The sequence below is a fragment of the Aricia agestis genome, chromosome 2 (genome assembly GCF_905147365.1).
Source record: "Aricia agestis chromosome 2, ilAriAges1.1, whole genome shotgun sequence".
Lineage (NCBI taxonomy): Eukaryota > Metazoa > Arthropoda > Insecta > Lepidoptera > Lycaenidae > Aricia > Aricia agestis.
The window spans coordinates 16,426,176-16,444,560 of NC_056407.1; the positions used below are offsets into that span (position 1 = coordinate 16,426,176).

The window sequence follows — 18,385 nt, forward strand, 5'->3', positions numbered from 1 at the left end:
TTTTTAAGTTTTTGTAAAATTGTAAAAAGGTGGTGAAGGCTATGTTAAAAATATTAGTATAAGGCTCTCTTGCGCCAGTCCGGGTAGTTGCTATTTTATTTTTGAAATTGTATTATAAAACTTTATCTTTAATAAATAGTATGAAGAATAAAAGAAGTGTATCATCTATACTGGCGCAAGTAGGCCCTAATTTATGCATAGCCTCTAGTTTAGTCTACTCTGTCGACTATGTCTGATGTTGCCTCTGTTTTGTCTACTCTGTCTAGTCTGGTTAGGGATACTCTGTGTGTTGTTGTTGTGTCGCTTGCGTCTCGCCTCCTGTCTCCTTTCGTTAAACTTTGAGTTTGCAATTGTGTCATCCCTGAAATATATAAATATGACATGATTATGATACAAATACATACAATATAACGATAGAGAAAGATTGGTAGGTATAAGAAGATATAGAAATATGAATACGATAAAAAAGATATAATATTAACATGAAATATAGTGCTTTGAATATTTAAAATTTGATATGTAATATATGCACGATAAATGATTAATAATGACAGAAAATATTGATATAATTTTGCTAAAATATAACAACAAATAAAAACTAATTTTAGAATTACTTTTATTTATTTGTTACAAAGTAAAAAACTTATTGTAGGTGCGATATTTAATTGGTAACTTTATAAATCACAAGTATGGCTATTCCATAGACATAATTAGACTTACATCCATGGCGTAAAGTTACTTCTAAGTACTAATATTATCTTTATCTATATCTAAGCTATAATAAATTTCCAATTCAAATGTTTAGGCACAATTCATTTTATTTCGTAATCCTGGAAATTATCTTACAAATTTATTTTCGTTTAAAGGCTGTATGTATTTTATGTAAACTGAGTAAAAAGATATGTCATTGTGACAGATTTTTTAAGACTATAAAAGAAATATCGTAAGTCCAAATAACAATTAAACTAAATGCCTGTCTAAATATAATAAACTAATTGTGATCTTGCTTTTTATACAAAAACATATTAAATTAATTATAAACTTACATTTCAACCAAAAATTATTTTCATGCAAGTAATATTTATCACACATTTACTAATGGCAACCATACATCCTACCAGCTGCGTTATAAAGGTATGTATCAAGAAATGGCAATAATGATTAAGACGCCTGGATGATAAAAATATATGAAGCAATTGCAGAAAAACTTTGTTGCTATTCAATATCAACAGGCGATCAAATTTTTCAACTAAACTGCAGTGCTATTTTATTAAGCCAGGCACTAAGAATATTGCCATTTTCTGCATACTTTACTGGCGTTCTACGTTTTGCTGAACCAATATAGACAATAACTACTTCTTTTTCCCGGCGATGTAGTTGCCGGCCTCGTCCTTGTACAGGTCCTCGTTGATGCCGTAGAAAGCTTCCGAGCTGGGGCAGTCCACCTGCAAATATTAGTAGAACAATTAAATTACTATTATACCTAATTGACTGCAATATTTCTCGCCACTGCTGCCCGTCATGCTTTTCGGTGGGTTACAGGATAAAAAAATAGTGCTCCTGTAAAGAGCAAATACTGATTTATTTAGCCAACACTGCTCACTCTCACTGCTCGGAAAAAGGGCTCCCTAAAAGTCTTCTATCGTGCTTGCACCTGCACCACCGCTGGTCAGCTTGGCTGGTAAGCCTCCAGCTCGTCACGCCGTATTTTCCTAGGCCTTTGTAAGACTAACCGTAACGGAAACCAGTATGGGAAACATACCTTGTAGAAGTAGTCGCAGACTCTAGTCCGCTGGTCGAAGACGGTACCAGGCGCGCAGATGAAGGAGTAGATGGTGTTGCCACCGAGCGTGGGCACGCACCAGTGCCAGACCTGGCACCGCGTGCTGGGGTCCGCGTAGTAGCCCGGTATCTTGTCGTCGCAGGTGAAGCCCAGGCCTTGAGGCACTTCCTCGTACGCGGGGTAGTCCTGGCCCGGGATGTAGCCGTCTAGGGACTGGAATAGTACGTTTAATAAGACGTTAATTTTTGAAGTGAAAACTTATTTAGTGGCGTTGATCACTTTTGTGGGAAGGGTAAAAACTATGAAACTCGCGTCAGATTCTCGTGCTGATCGAAAAACCGTAAGACGGTTGGAGAGTAGTGTTGTAACATCGAAATTGATTAATCGAACAATCGATTGTTTTTTTTTTTATTGTCGATATTTTTTCATCGATTGTTTTCGATTAATTAAAAAAATCGATTTTTTTAAAAATCGATTTTCATAAAAAGATGGGTTAAAAAAACAATGCACAACGTTAATAAACAAGTTTTCACTTCTGCCGGCACTCCCGGAGTGCAACCCGTCTTTTTTCTTCTGAATGTGTAACTTAGATCAAGTATCAGGACTAAAGAAGGATGGATTAGAAGCATACAGAAAATATTAATTTCTCGTTTTTAAATCTCTTATAGTATGTTCATAATAAGTAGCTAATATTACATTTAGGTTGCTACTGTTTTAACTTTATACAACATAACTAGCTTTTGCCCGTGGCTTCACTCGCATTAAGAAGTATTGTTATATACTAACTTTCATCCCCTATTTTAACCCCTTGGGGGTTAAAATAGGGATTGATCAACATCCTTTCTTAGCCTAAGCCTTAACCTAAGCCTACTGCAACACACATTAAGAGCATGTCATAAACTACAACGAACAGTTGTTCTTAACACAATCATTTATTAATAGAATTTATTCACTATACATTAATTGGCTTATTGAGTCAAGATTAATGTAATAAAATGAATAAATAACCAATTATACAATCCTACCATTACACTTGTCAGCTAAGTATGCCAATAAAACAATAGGTGAAGTTTTTTACTCGCTATCAATCCAAGAAAGACATTTTCCTAAACAATTATTACAACATTACGAGTTATTATTATAATTAACGTCCAGTTAAATACATTTTAATGACTTGTTACTTACTACTGTATAATAAAAGTTATTTCTTTACGTCTTTTATTTTCCCCGATTTTTGAAGTCTTCAATATTATTATCATGTTATAAAAGATTGCTAAAAATTTTAGATCACAAAAAAACAATCATCAAAAAGAAGTAATGTAAATTGTGGCCAGTCGTTTAAGCTCTGGAGTCTAGACCTGTGGTCTAGACAGTAGACCCTTATAGCGGTCTTACTACAAAATATTTAAACACCCGTTGAACAGTTGATTAGAGAAAAAATCAGTACAAAATGGTCTCAAAACAACTGTTCAATAGATGTTTAATATTTTGTGGTAAGACCGATAAAGTCTAAAATCTAGAGATACCAAATTTTCTGGTACAACTGGGTAAAAAAGTTAGGCAACATGAGTAACAAAGAGCAAGTCTCAAAAGGAAGATTGTAAGTTAATTTATGTAAGTTTAATTGCAATGAAATTGTGCTGAAGTTGCTCCATTCTGTTCACTTACATTTAGATAATCTTTCAAATTACCACAGACAAAAGTGTCACGACTGACGAAAATTGAAACATTACATTATGTGTTTGCCCGCAGTAACAGTTCAGCTATTTGTAACTAAGCAATGTTTCATTTAAGATATAAAAAATAAATAAAAAATATTTTCTAAGAAAGTTAGAATAAGAATGAATATAAATTATTAACCTACATGAAAAAATAACAGTGAGATTTATCATGCTTAGGTACAATTTAATCCGAACATAAGCCAAGTTAGCTAAGTAGCTATATTTTTTACCAGCATATTAGGTACCATACTTAGTAGTATGGTACCTAATATGTAAATCAAACAAAGTCGCTTTTTTTCCCTCATGTCCCTTTGTTCCCTTTAATCAGGGCCTGATTAACAGGTTAATTAGGCTGCAGCCTAGGGCGCGAGGATCGGGGGGGGCGCTGAATGATGCTAGATAAGTGCATGCGAAGACACGATGTCTTCGCATGCACTTATCTAGCATCATTACATCTACCCTACATATTTCAATTAGACAGAGACAAAACATTAAAATTAAATGCGCTTGAGAGTCCCCGACTCTATCAATAAAATAGCCTATGTCCCTTTACGTGGTCTATTCTTCATGTTATAGCTAAGTATATATTCTTAGGAGAAAGAGAATAAGTAATTTCCCCCGTTTTTTCCACATTTTCCTCTATTTCTTCGCTCTTATTAGTCTTAGCCTGATAAAATGTAGCCTATAGGCTTTCTCGATAAATGGGCTATCTAACACTAAAATAATTTTTCAAATCGGAACAGTAGTTCCTGAGATTAGCCCGTTCAAAAAAACAAACTCTTCCGCTTTATAATATTATTAATATTATACCATGTCAAAATTTTCACACTACTACTTGACTCCGTTACTAGTTAGTACTACTTTTTAGGCCATCTGTATTACACCTAGCGGTGGCGCGTCGTCATGATTAGCCTAGGGCGGTCAGAACTCTTGATCAGTCGCTGCCTTTAATCTTTAAACTACGCAACGGATTTTGATGATTATTTCAGTGTTAGATAGCCCATTTATCGAGGAAAGCTATAGGCTATATTTTATCACGCTAAGACTATTAGGAACGAAAAAATAGAGGAAAATCTGAAAAAAAAAACCGGGAAAATTATTTGAAAGGGCTAACTTGAACGCGCTAATCTCAGGAACTACTGGTCCGATTTGAAAAATTCTTTCAGTGTTAGATAGCTCATTTATTGAGGAAGGCTATAGGCTATATTTTATCACGCTAAGACTAATAGAAGAATGTGAAGAAAAAAAAAACTGGGAAATTATTTTAAAGGGCATATCTCGCGAACTACTGGAGCAATTTTTATGTTATTTGGCACAAATTAGAAGTAGACCACGTGATCGTGAAGGATCATAGGCTATCGATTTTAATCATTTTTTCAGTGGCTATATAGGTATTTTATACCCGTGCGACGCCGGGGCGGGTCGCTAGTTATGTTATAAAAATCTAATCGTTTGGTCTTTTGTCAACCTGGTTAGAGTTTGTGGTTGCCTATGCCTTTATGGAAACTCTCGTTATAAAATATATTAAAATTGAAAAAAATCCCAAAATACAGCTTTATATAACGATAGTTTCTGAACTCACCGCCAGCGTCCGGTCTAGGAGCACCATCATAATCGCCACCACCCCCACCCCCACTCCCACTCCCACGTTCACACCACACAGCGTCGCCCTCGACATGCTATTGGAAACTGTTTATTCTGAAACAAAATAAGTTAAATAAGAAACTAACTATCCATATAAACAAAAATTTATTATTTATTTATTTAATAAACTATAGAGAAAATCTATATATATAAAAGAAAGTCGTGTTTGTTACAACACTTATAACTCGAGAACGGCTGGACCGATTGCCATGGTTTTTGATTTGTTGGATTTGTTTCCGTCCCGAATAGCAGAATACATCTTAAAAACAATGAAAACTCGATATGTGTAATGATTAATGAATACTTTATCATTTCAATAGATGCTGATTTGTTTATTACATGTCAAACATTTGTTGTCCAATCCTGTCAAATAGTGTAACAACTATTTTTTTTTTTGGAGCTTATGGCCTGGTTGCTGAGACCTTTAGCCCGGCCGCACATTGTCCGAAATTTCTGATACGAAACATTTGAACGTCGGCCGGACCGCCACACCGCACACTACGTCGGAAGCTGGCTGAACCGGCAAGACTAGACGATAAAGTACGAGACGTCATCTTGCAGGAGTCAAAGGGCGAAGAAGGTCATGACAAATTTACCGGCGAAAATTACCAGCAGAGTCACCGGGAATTTTCATAATTTTGTAATTTAGAAGACAAGACTTATTTTATTTCTTCTTGATTATGTTTATTTTTATGAAGCATTTTTAAAATAGGTTTTGATGATTATTGCGCACATGTTGCCTCCCCCGGGAGTGTATTTATTTTTTGTAAAATGTCTACAAAGTTCAGGTACTTATATTTGTTTGTTTTAGACATTAATTTTCGAAAAATTTTTATTAACCGAAAATAATACCTAAGATTGCCATTATTGGTTCCGCCACCAGAGCCATTGTGCTCCCTGCTTTATGGCGAAACACTAGAATCACGACATTTTCCTTCGGTTTTCCTTCCTGGCGCTATAACTCCAGAACGCACGAACCGATTTCCACGGTTTTGTATTCGTTGGAAAGGTCTCAGGCTCCGTGAGGTCTATAGAAAAAAAATCAGAAAACCCTTCAAGAGAAAAGCAGGAAAATAGGGAAAATAATTTTATGGCAAAACAACGTTTGCCGGGACAGCTAGTACAATCATAAACTGAACTGAATGAATCCATATTTCCCTTGGTTACGACATCACGCGTAAACGGATGGACCGATTTTGCTGAAATATAGTATGGAGATACTTTGAGTCCCGGGGAAGGACATAGGATATATTTGTCCCGGAAAATGTACGGTTACTGCATAATAGTTTTATGATTTGCGCGTAAACTATTTAATCGATTTTGATGAATTTTGGTATGGAGATACTTTGAGTCCCAGGAAAGAGCAAAAGATATATTTTGTCCCGGAAAAATGTACGGTTATAGAACAATATACTTTTATGATTTGCGCGTAAACTATTCAATCGATGTCAGGAACAACAGCTATAAACTAAAGTCCACGCGGACGAAGTCGCGTGCAACAGCTAGTATTACATAAAACATATCAATTAATATGCTGGCCCGTAGTAATTTGGCTTGGGGAAATGTAAATTAAAAGTCCCAAATCAAAGTTACGGCCGTCAGTGTAGTCTTGTGCAAAACGCCACCTTTTTCGAGATGCGTCTCCTACAAATGTTTTTAATAAAGATGATTTCATTTATTTTTCATGGGAAAAGTTTTTATTGACTTTTTGCAACTGTCTATAAAGACAGTCATCAAAAATTAATTTTATTAGTTTTCGACTCTATCAGCTAGCAATATCAAGATCAAAGGAAAATATCACATGTAATATCCTGGAACTATAAGAGAGGGAAATCAATACTACTTATTTTTTGTACTAATACAATTTGCATGTATAATGGCTAATTACAGTAGGCCCCACGCCCTTTAGCCGCACACGCTGTACACCACACAGTTGCGATATGGTACAGCAATTAGGCGGCTTTTGTTACAATCATAATTATTGTTTTTATCTCGACCTGTTCACATACACATATCGAAACTGTCCGGCGCGGGCGCAACACTCCACGTCAGATAAATTACGTTTGTACAGCTACAGAAAAATCGAATATTCAAGCATACATAACAAAAGGAGATTACAGGTTTACCCGTGTTTTAACAAAGGGAAAAGTTATTATTAGTACAATTAAACCCTAAGCAAACGACCTTGATCATACATTTGCCGCGTTGCCGAGATCGCACCAAAATCCTATTTTTTTTTTTTACTTATCGTAGTTCAAAATTGACCTAAAAAATTCAAACGGCGAATATGCACTATGTAGTTAATGAAATTGACGATATATTGGCGTGTGTTTCAAATAAACGTAATTTGTAAATACTAGGGAGATACTGAATGTATGCTTGAATTTAAATAAATTGGTATTATTTTGGAAGCTAATATCATGGGCATAATAAACAAAAATAAGAAATTAATAACGGAGAAAGGAATGTTCATATGCTGAAGATTATTGCTGTATTTTTATCATAATTTTGTAGCTTTCAAATGATGTGTTAATAAGACTCTAAAAACGGTAAATTATGGCATCTCCGTAGGGGGAGCGCCAAAAGCACTTAATATGTTATGGCTTCCTACTACGGAATGCGCTACGCGTTTTCGTAGCGCATCTACGAGATTTTGGGAGCTTTTTCCTATTGTCAGTTCAAGACTTTATTTTTATTATTAAAAAGTAACAATTTTATAAACCACTAGCTGTCCCAGTGAACTTCGTGTCACTTTAAAACCTTCTCTGGACTTCTACCAATATTTTAAGACTAAAATCAGCCCTAAGACTAGCTGTCCCGATGAACTTCGTGTCACTTTAACCTTCCCTGGACTTCTACAAATATTTTAAGACTAAAATCAGCCCAATCCGTTCAGCCGTTTTCGAGTTTTAGCGCGACTAACACATTTGAAAATCCATTTTTATATATAAGACTAGATGTCCCGATGAACTTCGTGTCACTTTAACCTTCCCTGGACTTCTACGAATATTTTAAGACTAAAGTCAGCCCAATCCGTTCAGCCGTTTTCGAGTTTTAGCGCGACTAACACATTTGAAAATCCATTTTTATATATAAGATTATACCTAAGTACAGATATAACATACATAGTGTAATTTATCGGCTATGGTTACTCAAAGTTTTTGAAGAAACGATCGTTACCACTCGCTTTTTTCACACCAGAAACGAAACCGATAAAATCTAAGCCCGAAAAATATTTCATCACCAAATTGGTGTTACAAACCATCGGTGTAACAAACCAATTTGCTGATTAACCGCCAAAATGTGGAGATGCGTATCACGCGATAGATCGAAACGATCCCAGCGGCAACAGTGTTCAACACCTTACAACACCCCGCGCGGCGCGGCGCATTGTGACGCGTTCCCACGCTTGCAACATAGCGGGCATCTCGCGTGCTCCGCTATGGCAATAAATCACGGTATAAGTGAGTGATAATGGCGGTGTGGAGACATATGATTTACCGTTAGTGCTTCTTCATAACTCCCACAATTATTATTAATAACTACTCGTATTTTGTTGAAAATATTTAATACAATATTTGAATTGCTTTATACTTGAATAAAGTAATTATCTATTGGATCCCATAACTTCTATCGTGTAGTTTTTAACAATGAAAGTTATTTTTCAATATATTATGTATGTATGTATGTATATTATAAATTATGAATACTATAGATAGTTTTTTTTACAATTTCCGATTTTATTGAACAAGGCGTGAAGTATCAAGTGCTCGTCACCCATGGAATTTTATTAAAAAAACTAGCTGTCCCGGTGAACTTCGTGTCACTTTAAAACCTTCCCTGGACTTCTACAAATATTTTAAGACTAAAATTAGCCCAATACCCAATTCAGTCGTTTTCGAGTTTTAGCGGCACTAACAAAATTGAAAATTCATTTATATATATATATACAGTGTGTAACAAAAATAAGTGATAATACTTTAGGGTGCGTACGTGTTCCTTGTAGAGAGTTCACTGTGAAAGTAGCAGCGCTAAAAGACGAATATTTTTTTTCACTTTTGTATGGGCAAGGGCCCGAGCGTCACGAGTTTCCCCATACAAAAGTGAAAAAAAATTTTGGTCTTTCAGCGCTGCTACTTTCACAGTGAACTCTCTACAAGGAACACGTACACACCCTAAAGTATTATCACTTATTTTTGTTACACCCTGTATATATATATATATATAGATTAATTCCGGGAGAAAACATAGGATTTTTATCCCGGTAAAATTTACGGATATCTTCTGATGAGCAAAATTCGTCACAACGAAGTGGCTGGCAACATTTACTGCCGAACTCAGAGTGGAACATTCATTACTATGTAATCTATATACTCGTATTAATACGTGAGCCAAAAACTTTGTATCCCTTTTGACGAAAAATGGGGAAACGTAGGTGAATGAAATTTTGCACAGTTATAGTTTATATGGTGAAGGAGTGCATCGACCTAATATTATTTTGAAATTATGATTTTATCACACATTTTTTTAACAAAATAAAACATTACACACACTACAGCACACACACTAGGAAAAATGACAGATTTTTGAGTGACACGCCTATACATACGAATTTTATTTATGGTTGAAGTCTGTTGACAACAAGGTGACAAATTGAAAATTGATTATAGTTTTTTTATTGACTCTTAGATACTATTAGACAATGCTTACACGGCCAGTCTGAGATCAGCTGAGTACCAGAGAAAATATGATAAAGTCAATATTTTTTTACAAAATATAGGTAGTAATGTCGTTTAAACTAAGGTCGAATTTCGACCATTGGGCGATCTCTAGTTAATTGAAATTTTTGACATAAGCCCCATACATTATCTGCCAAACTCTTCATTAAAAGGTTAATCATGTCTCTGAATACGGCGGTTAGTTGCCTAAGTGTGACTTTCCTGTCGAATCCGCGTTACGAGAACAGGGCTCAATTATCAATTATAGTTCTGTAACAATACGATAATTCCGTCGGTTTGTCCGCGTGTTTTTTGGCGCGAACAATCGATCAGCGATTGTGCGGCGCGGCGCGGGGTTCTCACGCGCGGAAACTGTACGTTTTTGTCGCACTTCCACCTCGCGATCTGTATCTACATAATCCAGTCTTGGCAATACATTGTAGGATTTTATTGAGCTTGTGTTATTAGTGAGATGTCATCAGTACTAGGTGATCCAGCTAACGTTGTTTTGTCATATTATATATGTTGTGGAAATATGCTCGAGATGATAGGATGATCTTCCGACCGAGCGAAGATGGGTTATATTTGACGCTTCGATTTGTTCGATTCAGGACTTGCTCCAGTACAACGTTATTTCGGTTATAGGTACATAACAGACGTTGGCCAAAGCTTAGACCTACAAGATGAAATATGTATACACTTTTTAACAAAATCGGTTTCTCTGCTTCGAAAGTTTTTTTTTTTAATGAAATAAGGGGGCAAACGAGCAAACGGGTCACCTGATGGAAAGCAACATCCGTCGCCCATGGACACTCGCAGCATCAGAAGAGCTGCATGTGCGTTGCCGGCCTTTTAAGAGGGAATAGGGTAATAGGGGAGGGCAGGGATTGGAAGGAAAGGGAATAGGGTAGGGGATTGGGCCTCCGGTAAACTCACTCACTCGGAGAAACACAGCGCAAGCGCTTTTTCACGCCGGTTTTCTGTGAGAACGTGGTATTTCTCCAGTCAAGCCGGCTCATTCGTGCCGAAAATGGCTCTCCCACGTATAAGCCCCACTTTCGCACTTTCGCATTTTCGCATTTATGAAATTAGAATGGATGTGTTTTTGGGTAAGCTGTTAAAATGGGAGCTAATAATCCTCATTGCACCATTCAAATGTGAAATTTAATATCAAAGTGGCCTATTGGCTATTGGTTAAGCTTTAATGTAATAAGCCGAGAACTCGGAAGCGATCCTCATCCTGTGACACTAATGACGAGTGTAGAGTGTTAGCGCAACTCTTGCCAACCTCCACCTGCGCCGTGTTATTAGATGTAGGTAACATTATGTGGGTTAACTGCCTTTTGTAATGTTATTGTTATTAATTTGAACAAACAATTATTATGTTAAGATGTAGCATCCCAAGGTTATGGGAACATCTCGTTGACCGCGGCGACCCTTCACCGAAACGGTCACGCAGATAAAGGTCAGAAAAATTAAAGTTTTTAGGAATTCGATTTCGCATAAGATCAAGTTGTTAATTAAATGTTAAAAAATCAGTTGTAGATAAAGAAAGAGAGGATACATCTTTATAGATTACCCTTTAGTAAGTAGCATTCCAAAAAACTTACGATAGACTGTTGTCTTTAAAACATGCTATAAAATTAAATTAAAAAAATTAAAAAAAAACCCTGCCAAAACAACTTTAAAAAGTAATGAAAAAATATTTACTGCCTCTAAGTTCAAATGATTCCTAACTTGTGTAAAGTAATAATTATTTTAGTCCATAATTGTTGTCACGGTGTGTCGGGGGACCGCCAAGTAAACTGCAACCTACAACCGCCAAGTCGCTGATTACCTATCTCGATTCAGATCGCTGTGAATAATTGATCCTTAAACTTGTTAAGTGAAATTAAACATCTACATTAGCGGTCCCCCGACACACCTTGACAACAATTATGGACTAAAATAATTATTACTTTACACAAGTTAGGAATTATTTGAACTTAAAGGCAGTAAATATTATTTCATTACTTTTTAAAGTTGTTTTGGCGGGGGTTTTTTTTAATTTCTTAATTTAATTTTATTTCATACTTTTTAAACTTGTGTTGGTTATAGTGCAGAATAATTCCTATCAACAGAATCATATTCTCATGATTACCATCTATCAATGTCCTTTTCCATGATGCCGTTAATATGAGCCCAAACATGAAACCTCCACTTTGGGTTCATACGAAGCTCGGTTCCTATAGAATCCAGGTGATGCTGCAGCAGCAGCATGTAAATATTTACTGTTTATACTTTATCTACATCTTACTGGTTGTCGAAATTAAAATGAGCCCAAACACGAAACCTCTGCTCTAAGTTGGCGAGGAATTGGATATCCTATTGATTACCAGGTGATGCTGCAGCACCAGGTCACCTTTCCAATATTATGTGTATACGTATATTGTATATTCACAAATATCACGAACTAGAAGGAAATATAAAACCTATCAAACGACTACAAGTTGCTAATGGCCTTTCATGAACCAGATAAACCCTGATTGTCCAGGACTGAGCAGGCTGATGATGATGAATTATAGCTATGAACACTCTCGATCATGTCAGCTTTCAAACAAAAAAAACTAGATCAAAATCGGTCCACCCGTTTGGATGCTACGATGCCACGGACAGATACACACACAGACAAACAGACAGACAGACAGACAGACAGACACGTCAAACTTATAACACCCCTCTTTTTTGTCGGGGGTTAAAAATAGCTTCAGTTGATAATAGTTCAAAACGACTGGCTTGTATAAAGTTTCGCTTAATTTCCAAGTATATATTTTTAAGTTATGTTGATTATAATTATTATAAAAATTGTAAAATGATACTTATGTAAATACTACTACTATTACTAGCCAATAGTCCAGCACGAGTCGGCGCATGAGTAACGGAAACTATTCCACCTCAATTTTTTTATACGATCCTCTTCAAATTGCCCTCCTGTAGCCTTAGCACGGCCACCAGTAGAAATGCGAAATAGACAAACTGTGGACATAAACTAAAGGTGCCGTTCCGATCTTTACCGCGGCCTATCGCGACCGACAAAAATTAAATCAAAATGCCACTTTATGAGAGACTATAGTATATGTTATAGAGTAGGATATTATTTAAATTTTTAGGACTATAGTCTGTCATAAAGTGGAATTTTAATTGCATTTTTGGGAACAAAAAAAGATCGGAACGCTACATTAGGTTTATCTCCACAGTTTGTCCATACTTTCGCATTTCTACTGGTGGCCGTGCTAAGGCTACTGATGATATAAATGCATGTTGCCATGGCGCAGCCCGGTGCCATATTGTTTAAACAAACCATAAAGTTAATATATCTAGCGGAATATAGAAACAAAGGCCTGAGCAAGAGAGATGTCACTATCAGTAACACTGCGTGGTAAAAAGAGACGTGTAATACATGACAGCAGCACTCTTTATTTTACGTCCAGTCGGCACGTGCCGCACGTTGACAATTTGATCTCATAGAAACCATGTTATACATACACATATTTTTCACACAGATGAAAACCAATTTCGGTTTCGTTTGACAGCTCGAGATTGTTGCTCTATTCCGCTAGGTATATTAACTTTATGAAACAAACATTGTTTTTTAGAGATAATTTTTTTTAGAGATATGAATTTTTAAAGGTTCGTTAATTCTCAAAGGGCAATTTGAAAAAGATCGTATAAAAAAATTGAGTTGGAATACTACGATACTCATGCGCCGATTCGTGCTGGACTACTAGTTTACAACTTATATCACAACAAATAAAATGTATGGTACGATCACACCCCTCTTTTTTGTCGGGGGTTAAAAGACTAAGGCTCGATCCACAATATAAGGACCATTATACTTAAGTATTAACTGTAACTTGTCAATTATTGACATCATTATGATATTGCTCAAATGTGTAACAGTACACTACACCTATGTGTATCAGCTGTAGAAATGCACCCGGAAGTCACCGCATCGACACATATGCGGTTTGCCGATCTTACCCCATACTCCTATATGTTGTTAATATTTCCTAATTATATTGGTATTATATTGGAACGAAGTTCCTTATCGCACGTTGCGTCTTGCGGGGGCCAGACGGAAAAAGTTGAAACGACACTTTTTTGCCTGCAGAGGGCGTTGATAGTTTAGTTTTTTTTAATATTGAATCTTAATTAATACTTAAACAAATAATACACGACCAGTCTGTCATCATTTGACGTTAATCTGAGACTGTCGCAGGAATTATGTCTAAAAAATAATGGAGTAAATATTTTGACAATAGAAAAGCGTTTAAATTTGAAACTTATAATATTTTTTTGAGGTCGAATTTTGACCATTTGGCGATCTCTAGTATTGAGAAATAGACTCCTATTTATAACTTCGTTCCATCCGGGTGTCCCTTTTCACCTCTCAAGTTTTTTTATTTTAATGTCTCGTATAAATGTCTAAGTTAATGTTTCTGGACTTTCTGTAAAGATCCAATTAGAACTTAAGATCTATACTTTTATGTTATAATGTTCATTAACGCTTTTTAAATACATTTTCTTAGATTTTTCGACAGAAGCTAAACTATTTAACAGCGTTGCTTAAAGGTGCTCCCTCACTGGGAGCATTCGCTTGTAATGTAACGTTACAGAGTCGAGCATTACATCAGCAAGCGAGCATTACAATGTGCACCTTGTAATGATACAATGTGTAATATCTTGATACAACTTGTAACATGAATGCTACGTGACAGTGAGTCAACTTGCTATGTAATACTCAATGTCGAATCTATAATGTTACATTACACGCGAATGCTCGTCAGTCAGGGAGGTAGTATTGTAATGTAATGCTCAATGTCGAATCTATAATGTTACATTACACGCGAATGCTCTCGGTGAGGGAGCACCTTTATGGATAATATTTTAACGTTGGCCAATCAGAAGTGCTATGATAATAGATAAATTTCTGTCAAAAATTCTCAGAAACCGGCCATAATGCAGCGTGCTCTAGATATTTGAAAAATGTATGGTTCCTACGCGCTAAGTTAAGCGATTTTGGGTGCAACGATGTTGCCGGGAATTAATTTTATCTATCCACCTGGTACACAAGATAAATAAGTATGCCCGCAATATACACCTCCCGATAACTTAAAACTTGCCATAAGTAAACGGGTTAAGAAATACTGAATATTTTGAGTAACAACCAAAAAAATCAACTTCGAACAATTATGATAGTATATAATAAATAATAATTATAATATAGCTGAGAATGGACAACCGTAATATATTTATTGTTAAATGTTTTTGTATAGCTTTATCCTTGTTCTTGGGAATCGATCTATATCTTAGTAATTAAGAAACAGGTGATGCCGCTAACCTGCACAAAATTATTAGAATTGAAACTAAGATAACATTATAATTGTTATTCTTAAGACATTCTCTTAGAATAATAAGTTGTATTTAATTAATAGCCAAGATTTCAAACAGTGATTTTACATTTAGAAAAGAGAAATAACTGAGCATACAATCTTATATTAATTGATTTACATTAATAGTCATAAATAAGATAATTAACGTGTCTGTAGTTAAGATATAATCGGAGCCATTATTATTATTATTATTAGATTACAGTGTCCCACTACTGGGCATAGGCCTCCCCTCTTTCTTTTAGGAATCGGAGCCTTTAATTAAGTTTAATTTGAGCGGAAACCAAAAATAAATAAGGATTTGCCACAACGATCAACGGTAAGAGACATAAAAATGCCATTATCTTGCCGAATACCCATTCAATTGTCATTTGTAAAACTTCGTTGTCAAATTGTAACTAAACGGAAGACCCTGGTAACTACAAAATTATGCTTCTCGTTAATTCATTACATTTTATTGATTTGAAGCAATAACTCATTGTATAATTTCATTGGTAAAAATTAATTGGCACTGTATTATGCACAGACCGCAATAAGGAAACCGGGAAGGAAGCGTAAGTACTACACGAACATAACATAACATGCCTGCAGTACATATTCACATGATGCCCCAAATCTACATCTCTAGTGAGGTCATATGCCCCAAAATAATACAATACTTATGGTGAATTAACAATTGTATAATTTTGCAATAAATTTTGTTTCCAATGACAAATGTCTAGACTAAATAGGGTTGGAGCTAGGGATGTCGCATGTGACCCTATTTTCATGCTACGATGGTTTGACTTTAAATATGAAACATTTGATTGTCAAGGTCCTTTGGGTTTCATTCTCAGAACAGTAGTTACTCAGAAAGTAATGACTTACACTCTTACACTCAGAAAGTCATTACTCAGAAAGTAATGACTTTCTGAGTGCTTCCATAAATGATAAAATAAGTTAAATATAACCTTAAAATGTATCTTAAGAACCTCTTAAGAAGTCTTCCTTTTCAAGTTAGAGATCTCGTAGATTGTTCTAAACCTTAAAAAGCTGAAAAAACGTAAGTCCTCTTCTGGAACAGTCAGGTAGAAGTAATGAGTATTTTCAAAATCAAAAATTTCGAAAAAAAATTTAGCGGTTTCAAAACAACTTGAATACCCTTTGCCAATAGTCACCGCTAAGCTCAAACTGAATCATATTATTGGTTTGTTAGTAATGACTAACGAGTAACAATAATTATTACTTCTTTTTTTTATGAAATAAGGGGGCAAACGAGCAAACGGGTCACCTGATGGAAAGCAACATCCGTCGTCCATGGACACTCGCAGCATCAGAAGAGCTGCAAGTGCGTTGCCGGCCTTTTAAGAGGGAAATGGGGTAATAGGGGAGGGAAGGGAATAGGTTAGGGGATTGGGCCTCCGGTAAACTCACTCACTCGGCGAAACACAGCGCAAGCGCTGTTTCACGCCGGTTTTCTGTGAGAACGTGGTATTTCTCCGGTCGAGCCGGCCCATTCGTGCCGTTCTTATATAAAAAGGCAAATTAGCAACTCGTGAAGCGTGAGTTTTTCAGATACATTTATTTGCATGTTACATGAAAGTAATTGCTAGGTCTCATGTGTGACTCAACAGACACTTGTAATTTTCAGTGATGCATGGTATTAAATATTTTCCATAACTGAGCAGAAACTATACATTTTCCGTGGTAAAACCCATCCTATTTTCCGGATTTAAAGGTTCCTCATACCAAATTCTATCTTCAGCAACTTCAGCGTGAATTAACAAACAGATTTACAGCAACACACGGAACATATAATTTAGCATATTATAAATAATACCTAGTACATAAAGTAATATAGTGCATTTCCGTTTGCCAAAATATAACGTATTTGTGTCTAGAACAAAGGCACAGGGCAGGCATCCGTTGCGCGTATACCAGTAGCACTGACACTGTACCTATACATTATAATTACCTACATATTGTCACAATACAATTAACCAATGACAAGTTTATTGTTTGAAAATAATCAAGTTTTAATACAGTTAAAAATTAGTAACATATGTTTTACATAAAGCTTTATTGAAGCTATTGATAACTTATGGAACTTAATAATTTTTGAATTTAATAACACTAAATAAAAAAATTTAAATATAAATTCCACATTTTTTACAATTTTTCACACAATTATAACAATTGCTTACTTCAATATTAATGAAATATAATGTAATCGATTAATTATTAAAATCAAATAAAATTAATTAAAACTTTCCAAAGTAAGTCACTGATCCTTGATTTTGAACTAGTTTTACTTAGTCTAATTTGCAAACTTAGGTAGTAAGTACATACCTGAACCACGCACTCACACGGCTCGCGAACGACGAACAGACTGAACCACACTCGCGTCACTCCCCCGTTTATATATACATCGCGATTTGTGTGGATACACCCCGAGCTTTACAAGGTAAATATTATACATTCATATTTTATTAGTACAAATATTCCACTGAACTTATTAATTGTAACATTTTGTACTTTGATGGCTTATTTCCCACGCTGCCGAGTTAGTGCGAAAACCTAAAAATTCTGCTCCTTTACTCCTTAATATCGTAATTTTCCTAATTCATCTGCAAATTTTTTCTGTACCTTATCTGTAATGTGGTAAGTGCGATTTATTTATAATATTATGATATTATTATTATTTAGAATTTCATTATATTATTATTGTGATTTATAAAGTTATAGTCATATAGAGGTACGTACTTCTTTCATCTTTTATTCCTAGCCTTTTTAATTCATATATTCTGAGATTCCTTATCTCGGAATACAAAAATCAAAACATAATGCATTTTGTATCTATCAAATTAGGGTATGTGTCCAAACGGTTTATTATCGGCTAGAATATAAGATATATTAGCTAGTGTTCCAATAATAATAACCAAAACATATCACACACAAAGTCAATGTCAAGTCATCGTGTGCAAAATCCAATGAGCGTATCCACATTATTCTCCGCAGGCTCTCAGTTCTCACGGCGGTGCGACACCGCCCTGCCGGCAGCACCGCCACCGCGTCAGTTAGCACATCATAACAACGTTTAATTACTAACAA

The 18,385-nt window shown here is 35.5% G+C and overlaps 1 protein-coding gene across 1 annotated transcript; it reads right to left on the reverse strand.

The window, feature by feature from the left end:
* Positions 1-620: 620 nt before the first annotated feature.
* On the reverse strand, positions 621-17,679 carry LOC121736275. Its single transcript, XM_042127371.1, has 4 exons — positions 17,624-17,679; positions 5,087-5,202; positions 1,763-1,996; positions 621-1,445 (listed from the first exon to the last, which is right to left on the reverse strand). Exons 2-4 carry the CDS (start codon positions 5,180-5,182, stop codon positions 1,353-1,355), a joined length of 423 nt encoding a protein of 140 aa, XP_041983305.1. The 5' UTR covers positions 5,183-5,202; positions 17,624-17,679; the 3' UTR covers positions 621-1,352.
* Positions 17,680-18,385: the final 706 nt, after the last annotated feature.